The following is a 13,116-nucleotide window of genomic DNA, read 5'->3' on the forward strand; positions in this document are numbered from 1 at the left end:
CCGCAGCAATGTTCCAACATCTAGTGGAAAGCCTTCCCAGAAGAGTGGAGTCTGTTGTTAGCAGAAAAAGGGGGACCAACTCCATAATAATGCCCATGATTTTGGAATGTGATGTTCTACAAACTTTTGGCCATGTAGTGTATCTTAGTGTACCTGTCAGTTAAAAGGCATATCTGTTTCCGGAAGGATCGGGTGACTTAATAGCTCATAGCCCTGGGTAAAAGAATAGACAACAGAACAGAGAAATGTGATGTGATCAGCATTAGATGGAACACCTAATATGGCTGCCAGTCCAGCCACCACAGAACCTTGATTAGAACTGGAATGTCCCAACGTCCTGCTGATTCTAATTTTATATCCCTGGGAGTCTGCCGCGAACAGGCCTCTCTTTGTGTTACTCAGGAGTGTGTGTGTGTGTGTGTGTTGCTACAGCTTTGCTTACCTCAGTCGCTCTAATTAAAAATCGTTCCCAGATTAAAGAAACTCCTTGGATCCCCTTTCCCTGATCCCAATCTGCCTACACACACACACGCACACGCACACACACACAAACGGCCGAGGAGCACAGCGGCTCTCTTCAAACATAGCACAGTCGCTAACCCAGTGACAGCCCAAGCCCCTAGATTATTCCCGTTATTACTACTCAGTCCCGTGTATGGTCTGCTAGAAATTCTCTCAGTTCTAGGGCTGCTAAAATCAGTAATCCTGTTGAGCTATTTCCCCCCATTAGTACTGTTTGCTCTGCCAGTCTCCAACTGTACACTCTCCAGCAGACTTTAAAATGAGGCTCGGGCTTTGGCTAATTGTCCAAAGTATTATCTCCAAGATGGACATGTTGGACATTTGGGTCCGGGATACAAATCCCAACATTTTAGTGTGCTCTGAAACATGGTTAAAAAGCTCTGTTGATGATAATTCCATTGCACTTCATGATTAAAAAGTTTACAGATGTGATTGGACAAAGAAGGGTGGCGGTGTAGCAATTTATGTGAAAGACAACTTTAAGGTGACCTACTAGTTGAGCTACTAGTTATAAATGTTATTTCACAGAATGTTCATTTCTATGTTGCTGGGATCTATCGACCTCCCTACGCCACAGCGGGAGCAACTAGCTCCATTAATAGCCTCTGAAATAGTGATATCGGGGGGTCTGAATCTCGATTAGCTTACTCCCTCGTCTGATTGTCTTAAATCAGCATGTACTGATCCGAACTTAGTCCAACTGACTTCAGAGCCCACTTGTTTGAATGTGGAGAATCCTGCTAAATCAACTCTGATTGATTTCATACTTACAAATAACCCTCCTAAATACTTAACTAGTGGTGTCTTTGCTATGGGACCTCAGTGACCACTGTCCCAAAGTCTGTGTCAGAAACACAAAGTTGCCTAAAACTTAACCATGCCTTATCGCTAAGAGAAACTATAAACACTTCCATTAGTAGGGTTCTGACATGACCTTAACCATTGAGTCTTACTTAGTGTTAATGACACTCCGGAAGCAGAACTTGACCTTGAACAATTCTTTAGTATGTTTATCTCTGTATCTGATAAACATGCTCCTATGAAGAGATTAAGAATGAAAGATAGAGCCAATCCATGGTTCAAGCCTGAACTTGATGAGTTAATTTAGCTAAGGAACAAAGCTTGGTCTGAATCCAGACACACTGGTAACTCTGCTGACTGGTTCATCTTCAGATAACTTAGAAATATATTTACTGCTTCCATAAAAAAGGGCTAAATCGAACTATTTCATTAATTCCATATCTGACCCTCGTGGCAATCCAACTACATTTTGGAAGGCTATTAAATCACTAAAAAGAAGCAGCCACACCTTTCTGCCCAATGAGGTTCTATTGAACTCCCAATACTATAGCAGACAAAACTGAAATAACTGACGAGTTTAACCAACATTTTATTGCAGCGGGACATTTATTTGAAAGGTGAAATAGCAGCAATAAGGACAACTCTGGAAATACTGTTCATGAACATAATACAAGCTAATCTCTGATGCAACCCTGTTTAATCAGAGAGACCCACTGTTCTCTCTTCAGGCAAGTCACTACTAGGGATGTTCTGGACGCTCTCTTAGCTGTTGATGTTAAAAAATACACTGGGGCAGACATGCTTGACCCGTGTCTTCAACAGTTTGCTGCACCTCTGATTATGGTGCCCTTGACATATGTTTTTTATCTATCCATTCTCTTGGTTACTATTCCTAAGGTGTGGAAGGCAGCCCTTGTTCTCCCGCTCCATAAAGGTGGTGATTCCTGCAATCTTAATAATTATTTCCCAATTTCAAAACTTTCATGTCAGGTGAAAATATTAGAACCCTTGGTAAGCTGTGGTCCATTTCAGATAGAAAATGTATCCTGAATACTCACCAGTCAGGCTTTAGGCCAGGACACAGCACCATCTTGGCTGCTTCTCTAGTCATAAATGACATAGTTAATGCACTAGCTAGGAAACAGCACTGCACTGTCCTAACTGGGGCTTATAGCTCTATGTGGATGACACAGTTATTTATTCCCGTGCCCCCTCAGTGCAGCAAGCCATTCACCACCTTCTGCTTGGCTTTAATTCAATTCAAGAATCGCTCACCGATCTTAAATTAGTGTTAAATGTTGATAAAACCAAGTTTATGTCTCCAGCTCTTGTGAAATTGATCCTAAAGACCTGTATCTGTACATTGACAGTAGCCCAAATTGAGCTAGACCTGCATTATAAGTATGTAGGTATTTGGATAAGTTGTCCATTAAAACACACATTGATAAGCTGACAAAAAGTTGCGAGTAAAGATTGGTTTCATGTAAATAAATAAATATTTTCTCACTTTTGAAAATAGGAGGAAAATTGTTCAAGCAACACCGTGTTAAAACCTCTAGATTCAATCTATCACCCAGCCTTGCGTTTTACCACTGGTGATCATTTCTGTATGCATCATTGTTTCTTATAGTTCTGTTGGCTGGGAAACTCTGACTACCAGAAGGGCCCAACATTAGCTATTATTCATATATAAAGCATTTCTCCAGAAACTCCCATACTATTTCACCTCACTCACCTCACATTGGAAATCTAGTAAGACTCAGAAATCTAGTAAGACTATAAGACTCAGTTTCTAGACTGGTTGGTACTAGAGGTTCCACGGGTCTCCTCTGAGTTAGGGAAGACAGCTTTCAGATACTATGCCCCTCCGTCCTGGAATGACCTACAGGTCACTCTAAAACTTTATTCTTTGGTCCCAAAAGGTGAATTTAGGGATTTTAAAAAATGGATCTATGAAAACTGCACTTGTTTTGATTGATTGTATGTATTTGTTTCTACTGCCCTTTTGAATGTAACGTAATTTATTTGAAATGATGTAACTATAATTGTTTTGTGATCATGCTTAAATGTGTTGCTCACATTGCTTGAACTGCTGTTCTCCGGGCACCATTGGAAATGAAACTCTGGGCTCAGTGGGTTTCCCTGGTTCAATAAAGGTTCATTAAAAAAAACACACACACACACACACACACCTTGAGTAAGTAGACCTGACAGTCCGAGTGGTAGTCATACTCCAGGCCATCGAAGGTGTGGTAGTGTCTGTCGCTGTAGACCGTACATACTGCCGGACACGGAGAGTAATTACAGTTAAAATACCCCCGGTGACACACACTGGAGAGAGACAGAGACAGGGAGAGATAGATAGACAGAGGGGGAGAAAAACATACAGACAAAAATAAAGACAAAGAGAAGACAGTAAATGAAACACAATTGAGCATTTGAACAATATTTAGGATGCTAGTGCTCTATTTTATTTCATGTTAACAGCATTTAACAATCCTTAATGGAAACATACACCAAAAAACAATCTTTTGGTATTTGTTTCATTAGTCCATTGTTGATATAGTCCCTAAATGTTGTGCATGTCAGCAATCAAGTTTTCAAGATATATAACTTTCAAAATACAGAAATACAGCTGGCATCAAATCAAATCAAATTGTATTGGTCCTATACACCGAATACAACGTGAAGATTTTACAGTGAAATGCTTACTTACCAGCCCATTCCCAACAATACAGAGTTAAAAAGTATGACAAATATTTTCTAAATAAAAAAAGGAAATAGTAACACAATAAAATAACAATAACGAGGCTATATACTGTACAAGGAGTACCAGTACTGAGTCAATGTGCATCATAGCGGCTGTATTTCTGTATTATGAAAGTTATACTGTATATCTTGAAAACGTTATTTCTGACATGCAAAACATTTTGGGACTATATCAATAATGGACTAATGAAACAAATACCAAAATATTGTTTTTGGGTAGAGGTTTTTGGGGAGGGTCTTACCATCTGTAACAGGGGGTGTCGACGGTCTCTCCTGGCAGATACTCCAGGCCCAGCCAGGCACAGGGACAGTTCTCTGGGTAGTAACACTCCCCACGGTGCAGAACCAGCCTACACACACACACACACACACACACACACAGTCAGGTAGAACCATTACAACAATCAGGGCTCAAGCATGTGTGTGTTAATAAAGTACTTATTTCTGTGTTAAAAACCTAAGCCTGGTAATATTAAGCTAACATACGGAATTGTTTTAAGATGGTCATACCATTGATCATTTAGTTATTTGATTTGGAATTTTAGGACCCCTGCAGGTATTAAAAAAAATGTCTAAAAACATTATTTGATAAAATATTGAATTTGGCCTTTACTGCCATAGCTCATAGAAAATGCATTGAATAACACATTCCTTGCGGCACAAAACTACTTCCATACTACTTCCAAAACTCATAGAACGAGTCTCCCCTCCCCTGATATTAGTTTGTACCCTAAACGGTTTGGATGTTACAAAACTGAGAACACCATCATCTTTGTGAACCTTATCTTTCCATAGTTTGTAGGCCAAACCATTCGGACGCTACAGACGTTTTTTCGTGAGAAGACTGATTTTCGGGATGTCTCCAGGTCTGACAAACAGCGCTGTAGCTCTGCCACTTTCCACAGCAGATGTGGAAGGCCGACATTGGAGGATGTGTTGGATTGAGACGCAGCCCATACAAAAAAACTTTAAAACTTAAACAGATGGATTTTGATGGGGATTTTTTTATCATGTTAATTAGTTTGACGCAAGGGTGCGCCAATCGACTCCATTTTTTTTTAAAAGAGTTAAACTAACACACAGACACACACCCTACCCAGGTGGGCAGACACAGCCAGGTATGCAGGGCGTGGTGGGAGGACAGGTGAGGTTCAACATCAGGTTCCGACAGGTGAGCTCACAGGCCACACCTCCTCGCCAAGCCACCACCCCCTGGACCCCCTGGGGTTCAGAACAGCCGTGGAACACCTTTCCCTCCGGACACTGGCCTCGCTCCGGCTCTAAAACACAAAGACAGAAGTCATTCAGAAACAGAGCTTTGTTGATGGATGGATGGATGGATGGATGGATGGATGGATGGATGGATGGAGAGGAAAATAAAAAAAACTTTATTTTAACCTTTATTTAACTATGAAAGTCAGTTAAGAACAAATGATGGCCTAGGAACAGTGGGTCAACTGCCTTGTTCAGGGGCAGAATGACAGATTTTTAACTTGTCAGCTCGGGGATTTGATCTAGCAACATTTCGGTTACTGGCCCACTGCTCTAACCACTAAGCTACCTGCCGAGAGGGATGGTTGGTTTACCTCTTTCTTCTGGTACACACTCCATCCTTCCATTCCTGCAAAGACTGTTGATGGGAGACAGAGTGGGAGAAAGAGAATAAACATTTTTCAGAGCTCTAACATGACCAATCAGGGAGATTGTTTGAAGGGCGTTATGTCTGTGAAGTGATCTCTCTATAACCTCTCTATGAACCTTCTATGTATCATGGCTAGTGTGTGTGAGGCTGATTACCAAGGGCCGGCGGCGCTGAAGGACACCTCCCCTGGCTGGGACACCCCGCCAATAGAGTAACAATGACACTGAGACCTGAGAGAGAAAAGAGGAGAGGATGATGGAAGGGTCAAGTCCTATGTGTTTGACAATGATGATGATAATGTGCTTTTGATCAAGATTATGGTGCATACTTGCCTGACTACTCAAACTCAATTCTTCCACTGCTCTATGTTTGCTACATACTTCAGTCTGAGACTGCCATCATTGAAGTCGTTTGTGGTGATGTTGAAATTTGGGTTGTTTTCCAAAACAAAGTCAACAGCGATTTAATCATTTATAAGCAATCGAGTATCAAAGCCTATGATGAATTTTCTAAATGCTGCTTTACAAACATGGGTTCTGGCTCTGGCCCCACTCATCGATTTCTGGGACCAATCAGAACGGTTAGAATTGGTTTGCGTTCCAGAAATCGTTGTGGAGATACTAAGATCCAGACTCATTGCGGACAAGAAACTAACGTCCATGGACGTGGCGTAGCGTTTTACCGAAGCAAGGTGTTTGGGTAGCCAGGCAAGATGCATGTTAGGTGATAATGTGTAAGGGGGCGGAGTCTTACGGCTGAACGCAGCGTTGTCGTACGTCATCGTAGTAACTGCCCTCTGAGCAGCCACACCCCTCAGCACAGTCTTCATGGTTACAGGTCTCTCCGCTGGAGAGGGAGCGGCACGAGCGGCCACAGGACGACACACAGGACTGGAACAGCATCCCACCCATACACACCACCCCTACACACACACACCTGAGTTACACACCTTCGTCACACCACCTACACTGTAACAAATTGCTGTAACTTTACAGCCAAAAATATACAGTTAGCTACTGTAATTCTATATTACAGTACAGTGCAGTACTGTAAAAAGCAATGCATTATGGGGGCTCAATGGCATTCCGCTACACTGCTGTAAAATTTTGCTGTATATTTTGCTGTATATTTACAGTAGCATACTGTGAATTATGGTGCATTGTGGGAAAATGTTGTGGACGGGGAAAGAATGTCTGGCTCATTAACGTATTTGGAGGTGTGCCTTGTAAAAAGCTATATTTGTTGCACTCGTAAGTGAGAAAGCTGTACACCTCAGAACACAGTACCATACCGTATTTTTGTACCGCCAAAAACCTTTTCAACAGTAGTGGATGCATGGTATTGTTGTTTCTGGCTCATTAACATATTTTGAGGCATGCCTTGTAAGAGGCTATATTTGTTGCACCCATCAGTGAGAGTGCTGTACCAATTTAACTGAAATGTGGCAGTAGTTTCCTAACAATTGAATATGTGTAGGAAACAGATCAGTGACAGAAAGTCTCAAACCTAAAAATGGGCCAAACAATTGTTATTTACTCTGAGTTTCATTGTATGTTCACAATGCATATAGTGAACTCTGCTGGTCAGCAATAAATAGCAGCATATGAATATCTCTAGTTTTCATTAACACTTTGTGGCACAGCGGCAAGTCGTTGGCTTTAGTAGCCTATAATTGAGAGAATACCAAGTTAACACCATGCTTCACTTTTTTCCCTTCAAGTTTACACATTTTTCTTAACTGAATCTATGGTATTATTTAGGATGCTTAAGACAGAATGTTATACTATACTAACTAAAACCAAATATTTGAACAACAGTGCAGAAAGTGTGGTTTCACATAAACGACTTTTTAAATACTGTGCCTTCAACGGGATTCGACCTCATCAAATACAATAAAATAAAATGTTCTGGGTAACCATTTGATTAGCCGTTCAGGAGTCTTATGGCTTGCGGGTAGAAGCTGTTTAGAAGCCTCTTGGACCTAGACTTGGCGCTCTGGTACTGCTTGCCGTGCGATAGCAGAGAGAACAGTCTATGACAAGGGTGGCTGGAGTATTTGACAATTTTTAGGAACTTCCTCTGACACCACCTGGTATAGAGGTCCTGAATGGCAGAAAGCTTGGCCCAGGTGATGTACTGGGCCGTACGTTCCCTCACATCCCTGAATGTTCCATAGTCCCCTACTCTACCTGCTAAGATACCAGTCAAGTGAAATTTGATGGACAAACTCCTAACTATATATTTGTAAGTCCGGTGTCCAGTAGAGTTTGGTGTTCGGTGAAAGCAGCTTTTAATCGAAGAAGGCACTAGAACCATGGTGAAATCAGTGGGATCTCGTATTTTGCAACACACAGTTTGAAAAAGCACTTGATCAAATGAAGCTTCAGACGTCATTGATGACGTACTTCTGATAAAGTGATACGTACAGTGAGGGAAAAAAGTATTTGATCCCCTGCTGATTTTGTATGTTTGCCCACTTACAAAGAAATGATCAGTCTATAATTTTAATGGTAGGTTTATTTGAACAGTGAGAAACAGAATAACAACAAAAAAAACAGAAAAGCGCATGTCAAAAATGTTATAAAATGATTTGCATTTTAATGAGGGAAATAAGTATTTGACCCCTCTGCAAAACATGACTTAGTACTTGATGGCAGAACCCTTGTTGGCAACCAACAGAGGTCAGATGTTTCTTGTAGTTGGCCACCAGGTTTGCACACATCTCAGGTGGGATTTTGTCCCACTCCTCTGTGCAGATCTTCTCCAAGTCATTAAGGTTTCGAGGCTGACGTTTGGCAACTCGAACCTTCAGCTCCCTCCACAGATTTTCTATGAGATTAAGCTCTGGAGACTGGCTAGGCCACTCCAGGATCTTAATGTGCTTCTTCTTGAGCCACTCCTTTGTTGCCTTGGCCGTGTGTTTTGGGTCATTGTCATGCTGGAATACCCATCCACAACCCATTTTCAATGCCCTAGCTGAAAGAAGGATGTTCTTACCCAAGATTTGACGGTACATGGCCCCGTCCATCGTCCCTTTGATGCGGTGAAGTTGTCCTGTCCCCTTAGCAGAAAAACACCCCCAAAGCATAATGTTTCCACCTCCATGTTTGACGGTGGGGATGATGTTCTTGGGGTCATAGGCAGCATTCCTCCTCCAAACACGACGAGTTGAGTTCATGCCAAAGAGCTCCATTTTGGTCTCATCTGACCACAACACTTTCACCAGTTGTCCTCTGAATCATTCAGATTGTTCATTGGCAAACTTCAGACGGGCATGTATATGTATTCTTGAGCAGGGGGACCTTGCGGGCACTGTAGGATTTCAGTCCTTCACAGCGTAGTGTGTTACCAATTGTTTTCTTGGTGACTATGGTCCCAGCTGCCTTGAGATCATTGACAAGATCCTCCCGTGTAGTTCTGGGCTGATTCCTCACCGTTCTCATGATCATTGCAACCCCACAAGGTGAGATCTTGCATGGAGCCCCAGGCCAAGGGAGATTGACAGTTCTTTTGTGTTTCTTCCATTTGCGAATAATCGCACCAACTGTTGTCACCTTCTCACCAAGCTGCTTGGCGATGGTCTTGTAGCCCATTCCAGCCTTGTGTAGGTCTACAATCTTGTCCCTGACATCCTTGGAGAGCTCTTTGGTCTTGGCCATAGTGGAGAGGTTGGAATCTGATTGATTTATTGCTTCTGTGGACAGGTGTCTTTTTTTACAGGTAACAAGCTGCGGTTAGGAGCACTCTCTTTAAGAGTGTGCTCCTACTTTAAGAGTGTGCTCCTAATCTCAGCTTGTTACCTGTATAAAAGATACCTGGGAGCCAGAAATCTTTCTGATTGAGAGGGAGTCAAATACTTATTTCCCTCATTAAAATGCAAATCAATTTATAACATTTTTGACATGCATTCTTCTGGATATTTTTGTTGTTATTCTGTCTCTCACTGTTCAAATAAACCTACCATTAAAATTATAGACTGATCCTTTCTTTATCAGTGGGCAAACGTACAAAATCAGCAGGGGATCAAATACTTTTTTCCCCCACTGTACATCGGCACATTGCTTCGAAGTTAGCTGCTTAGCAAATTCAACGCAAGCCTCGGAGCTCCGGTATCAAACCTAACTTCACTAGTGTTTAGCCATGTCCTTTTGATCTGTTTTTACCTGTAGTCATTGCCAGTTTAGACACCTTTGTTAAGGGCATTACAAGTGCAAGTGATATAAAACACCTAATATTCATTGGTATGCTGCTGTAAAATATAATTACATATTCAATTTTATTACAATACAATTTAACAATAAAGTACTTTATTGCGGTTTTGTTGTATATGTAGTGCAGCATTCTAAAAATTATGTTGCATTGTGGGAGGGGAAAGAGTTGCTGGATTATTAACATATTTTGAGGATGGTGTACCAATTGAACTGAAACAGTATGTGGTCGTAGTGCTCTAACAATTTCATGTAGATATGGAACAGATCAGAGCGGCAGCAAGTCTTAAACCTTTACAGGTTAAGTGTTTTGCCAAGTCCTTTTGGTCTGTTTTGCCCTGTAATCACGGCCATGCATCCAACAAATTTGTAGTCACAAGCTTGATGTAGTCATTGTATGCTATGAATATGGGGTCAAATACTTCACTTTTTAGTAATTTAATACACATATAAAGTGAAATTGTCCCAATACTTTTGGTCCCCTAAAATGGGGGGACTTTGTACAAAAAGTGCTGTAATTTCTAAACGGTTCACCCGATATGGATGGAAATACCCTCAAAATAAAGCTGACAGTCGGCACTTTATCCTCATAGTTATTGTATCATTTCAAATCCAAAGTGCTGAAGTACAGAGCCAAAACAACAACAAAATTGTCACTGTCCCAATACCGGAGCTCATTGTATATCAAATACTACGTAATACTGCCCATCATTGGGACTAGCTGCCTGCACTGTAAATCTGATACAGTTTACTAACCACTGTGCTTCAAGTAATGCACTGTACATTCTAGAAATACAGCATGCTGGTAGTCAGGTGTTAGAGTAATAGGCTGTAAATGTATGTTTCAGTAAAGGTCCTGTAAATCTACAGTAATTTACTGACTTCTGTGCTGCCAGTATTTTACTGTAAATGTACAGTAACCTACTTTTTACAGTGTAGACACACCATCGCTACACACAGACATATCATTCTCCAGGTCTCCACTGCCCAGACTCACCACACTCTGAGACGTGGGCCCTGTAGTTGACAGCAACATGGTGTTTGGAGCAGAGGTAAGTGTAGTGGGCCAGGGCCGTACACAGACAGGTGTTTCCACAGCGACATGCCTGGTAGCGACACTGTTGCTGGTACACACTGGGACTGACGTAACCATGGCAGGGAGAAAACACACTCCCCAACAAAACCTCACACAGAGAGGCATAGAACACTGTAACACACATACACACTTCTCAGCTTTTGAGAGGATATGGCTGCAGCAAAACGTGAAGATATATCAAGCAGTCAATGGAGGTCAGGGTTAGAGTTTTGAGGTCAGGGGTGAGAGGTTACCGTTGTGCTGGTTCATCTCACAGGGGTCGATAATTGGCTGGTTGATGGGGGCGGAGCAAGCAGATGAGACCCTCCAGGAGTTAGCATGGAGCTGGGGAGTCCCCTCTATCATCCCTGCTGGAGAACTATACACACACAGGCCAAAATGTCATGAATATACTTACTGTAATACTCTTTTACTCAACTGCCTCAAATAGAAATGCTCTAAATCTTTTCTCCAAAGAACATTTAGGGGTCAATATGAGAGGAAGTAGTTTCCTTACAGGAAGTCGTCCCGAAGATTTCCATTGAAGGTTCCACAAAGGCCCAGCGTGTTCCCGCGCCATTGGCTGTCCAGTTGTAGGTAGATGCGCCCACCACGCCCGTCATACTGCAGACGCAGTCCAAGCAAGGTCCTCAGCTGGACGAACACCGACGTTAGCCTCTGCACCTCCACTACATCTACTCACATAAACACATATTAAATCTGACGTTAAATAAGGTGTTCCACAAGGCTATGTGTTGGGACCATTACTGTTCTCTCTATACCTGATGTTATCCGTATCATACTGGATATTATAAGAAGTATTGATAGGAGTATCAATTGTAAGTTGATTGTATCGTACCATTGATGTAGGGCAAGGTGGGAACGGGGTTGACCCCTATAAGCACTTCCCCCTCTCGGGTCAGAGTCACCTGGTGACTAACATTTTCATCCAGTACCACTGTCACCGACTGGATACAAGCCTGCTGCTGGGCCTGTACACACACACACACACACACACACACACACACACACACACACACACACAAGATTGTTTCAGATTGTGTGTGTGTTACCTATGTGAAGGTGGTATACTGCAATATGTGTTTGTGTGTGTGTTACCTCTGTGCAGGTGGTGTACTGAACGGTAACAGTGAATCTGTTGCCAATCCGGCTCTTAACCAAGACGTATTGACACGCCCCCGGCTGCAGGAACATTCTCCCATCGAACGACGTCACAAACACATCACCGACTACTGAACACTCCGCTGAGAGAGAGAGATAGAGAGAGAAAGAAAGAAGAAGGTAGGCAGGCAGGCCGGCAGGCATTGAAAGTTGTGACATTGGATCATTCAGCATATGAGTTTCTGATCAGTACAAAAAAAAAATGAAATGCATGAAATGGAATGTATGCATTCAATACTGTAAGTCGCTCTGGATAAGAGCGTCTGCAAAATGACTAAAATGTAAAAAAATGTAAAAAAATGATCATATGACCTGAGAGGTTAGCTCACCTGTACAGTTGTTCTCTGTGCAGTTCCACACTCCCCCCATACACACACTGTAAATACACCACAGGTTAGCAACACACAAACACACCCACACACATGAACACACACAAGTCACACACACACACTCACCAGACGCTGCAGCCCTGCTCCAGAGTGTGTCCCTGTGTGTATGAGGTGCCGTGATAGACACAAGGACACTGAGACACTGCTATACACGTCCCATTCTGTAGAATCAACCCTAAAATAGTTGGACACAGAGGGTGAGATGGAGTGTGTGTGTGCGTGTGTGCATGCGACGTGTGTGTATAAGTGTGCTTGTGTGTACCGTCAGGGCAGTAGCATCCGTCCAGACAGTGCAAGTTAGTTCCCAGACATTCCTTGTCAAAGGTACAGGTGGGAGGGCAGCAGCTAATACAGTCTCTATGGACAAAACTCTCCTCACAACCATCATCTACGGAACAGTCAAATGAAGAACTTACTGCAGTAATAAGTTAGCTAACTGTCAATTAAAGGTTGGGGTTAATGTTATGCTCCAGAACTTTTACAACATTTCAGCCAGTAGTTTTGAAAGTGGTGCAAACGAGCCAAAAC

The 13,116-nt window shown here is 42.3% G+C and overlaps 1 protein-coding gene across 1 annotated transcript in view; it reads right to left on the reverse strand.

Moving 5' to 3' along the window:
* Nucleotides 1-13,116, reverse strand: part of LOC106573511 (otogelin-like protein) — a 56,682-nt gene that overhangs the window by 28,104 nt on the left and 15,462 nt on the right. Inside the window, exons 9-22 of the mRNA XM_082963251.1 lie at nucleotides 12,851-12,976; nucleotides 12,655-12,763; nucleotides 12,529-12,575; nucleotides 12,137-12,282; nucleotides 11,877-12,009; nucleotides 11,535-11,712; nucleotides 11,272-11,396; nucleotides 10,940-11,149; nucleotides 6,488-6,656; nucleotides 5,890-5,964; nucleotides 5,679-5,722; nucleotides 5,189-5,372; nucleotides 4,335-4,442; nucleotides 3,516-3,654 (exon numbers count right to left, since the gene is read on the reverse strand). Of these exons, the coding sequence (XP_082819377.1) occupies nucleotides 3,516-3,654; nucleotides 4,335-4,442; nucleotides 5,189-5,372; nucleotides 5,679-5,722; nucleotides 5,890-5,964; nucleotides 6,488-6,656; nucleotides 10,940-11,149; nucleotides 11,272-11,396; nucleotides 11,535-11,712; nucleotides 11,877-12,009; nucleotides 12,137-12,282; nucleotides 12,529-12,575; nucleotides 12,655-12,763; nucleotides 12,851-12,976 (1,793 nt within the window). The remainder of the gene's footprint in view (nucleotides 1-3,515; nucleotides 3,655-4,334; nucleotides 4,443-5,188; nucleotides 5,373-5,678; nucleotides 5,723-5,889; nucleotides 5,965-6,487; nucleotides 6,657-10,939; nucleotides 11,150-11,271; nucleotides 11,397-11,534; nucleotides 11,713-11,876; nucleotides 12,010-12,136; nucleotides 12,283-12,528; nucleotides 12,576-12,654; nucleotides 12,764-12,850; nucleotides 12,977-13,116) is intronic.

This window comes from Salmo salar, chromosome 16 (assembly GCF_965601325.2).
Source record: "Salmo salar chromosome 16, fSalSal1, whole genome shotgun sequence".
Classification (NCBI taxonomy): Eukaryota; Metazoa; Chordata; class Actinopteri; order Salmoniformes; family Salmonidae; genus Salmo; species Salmo salar.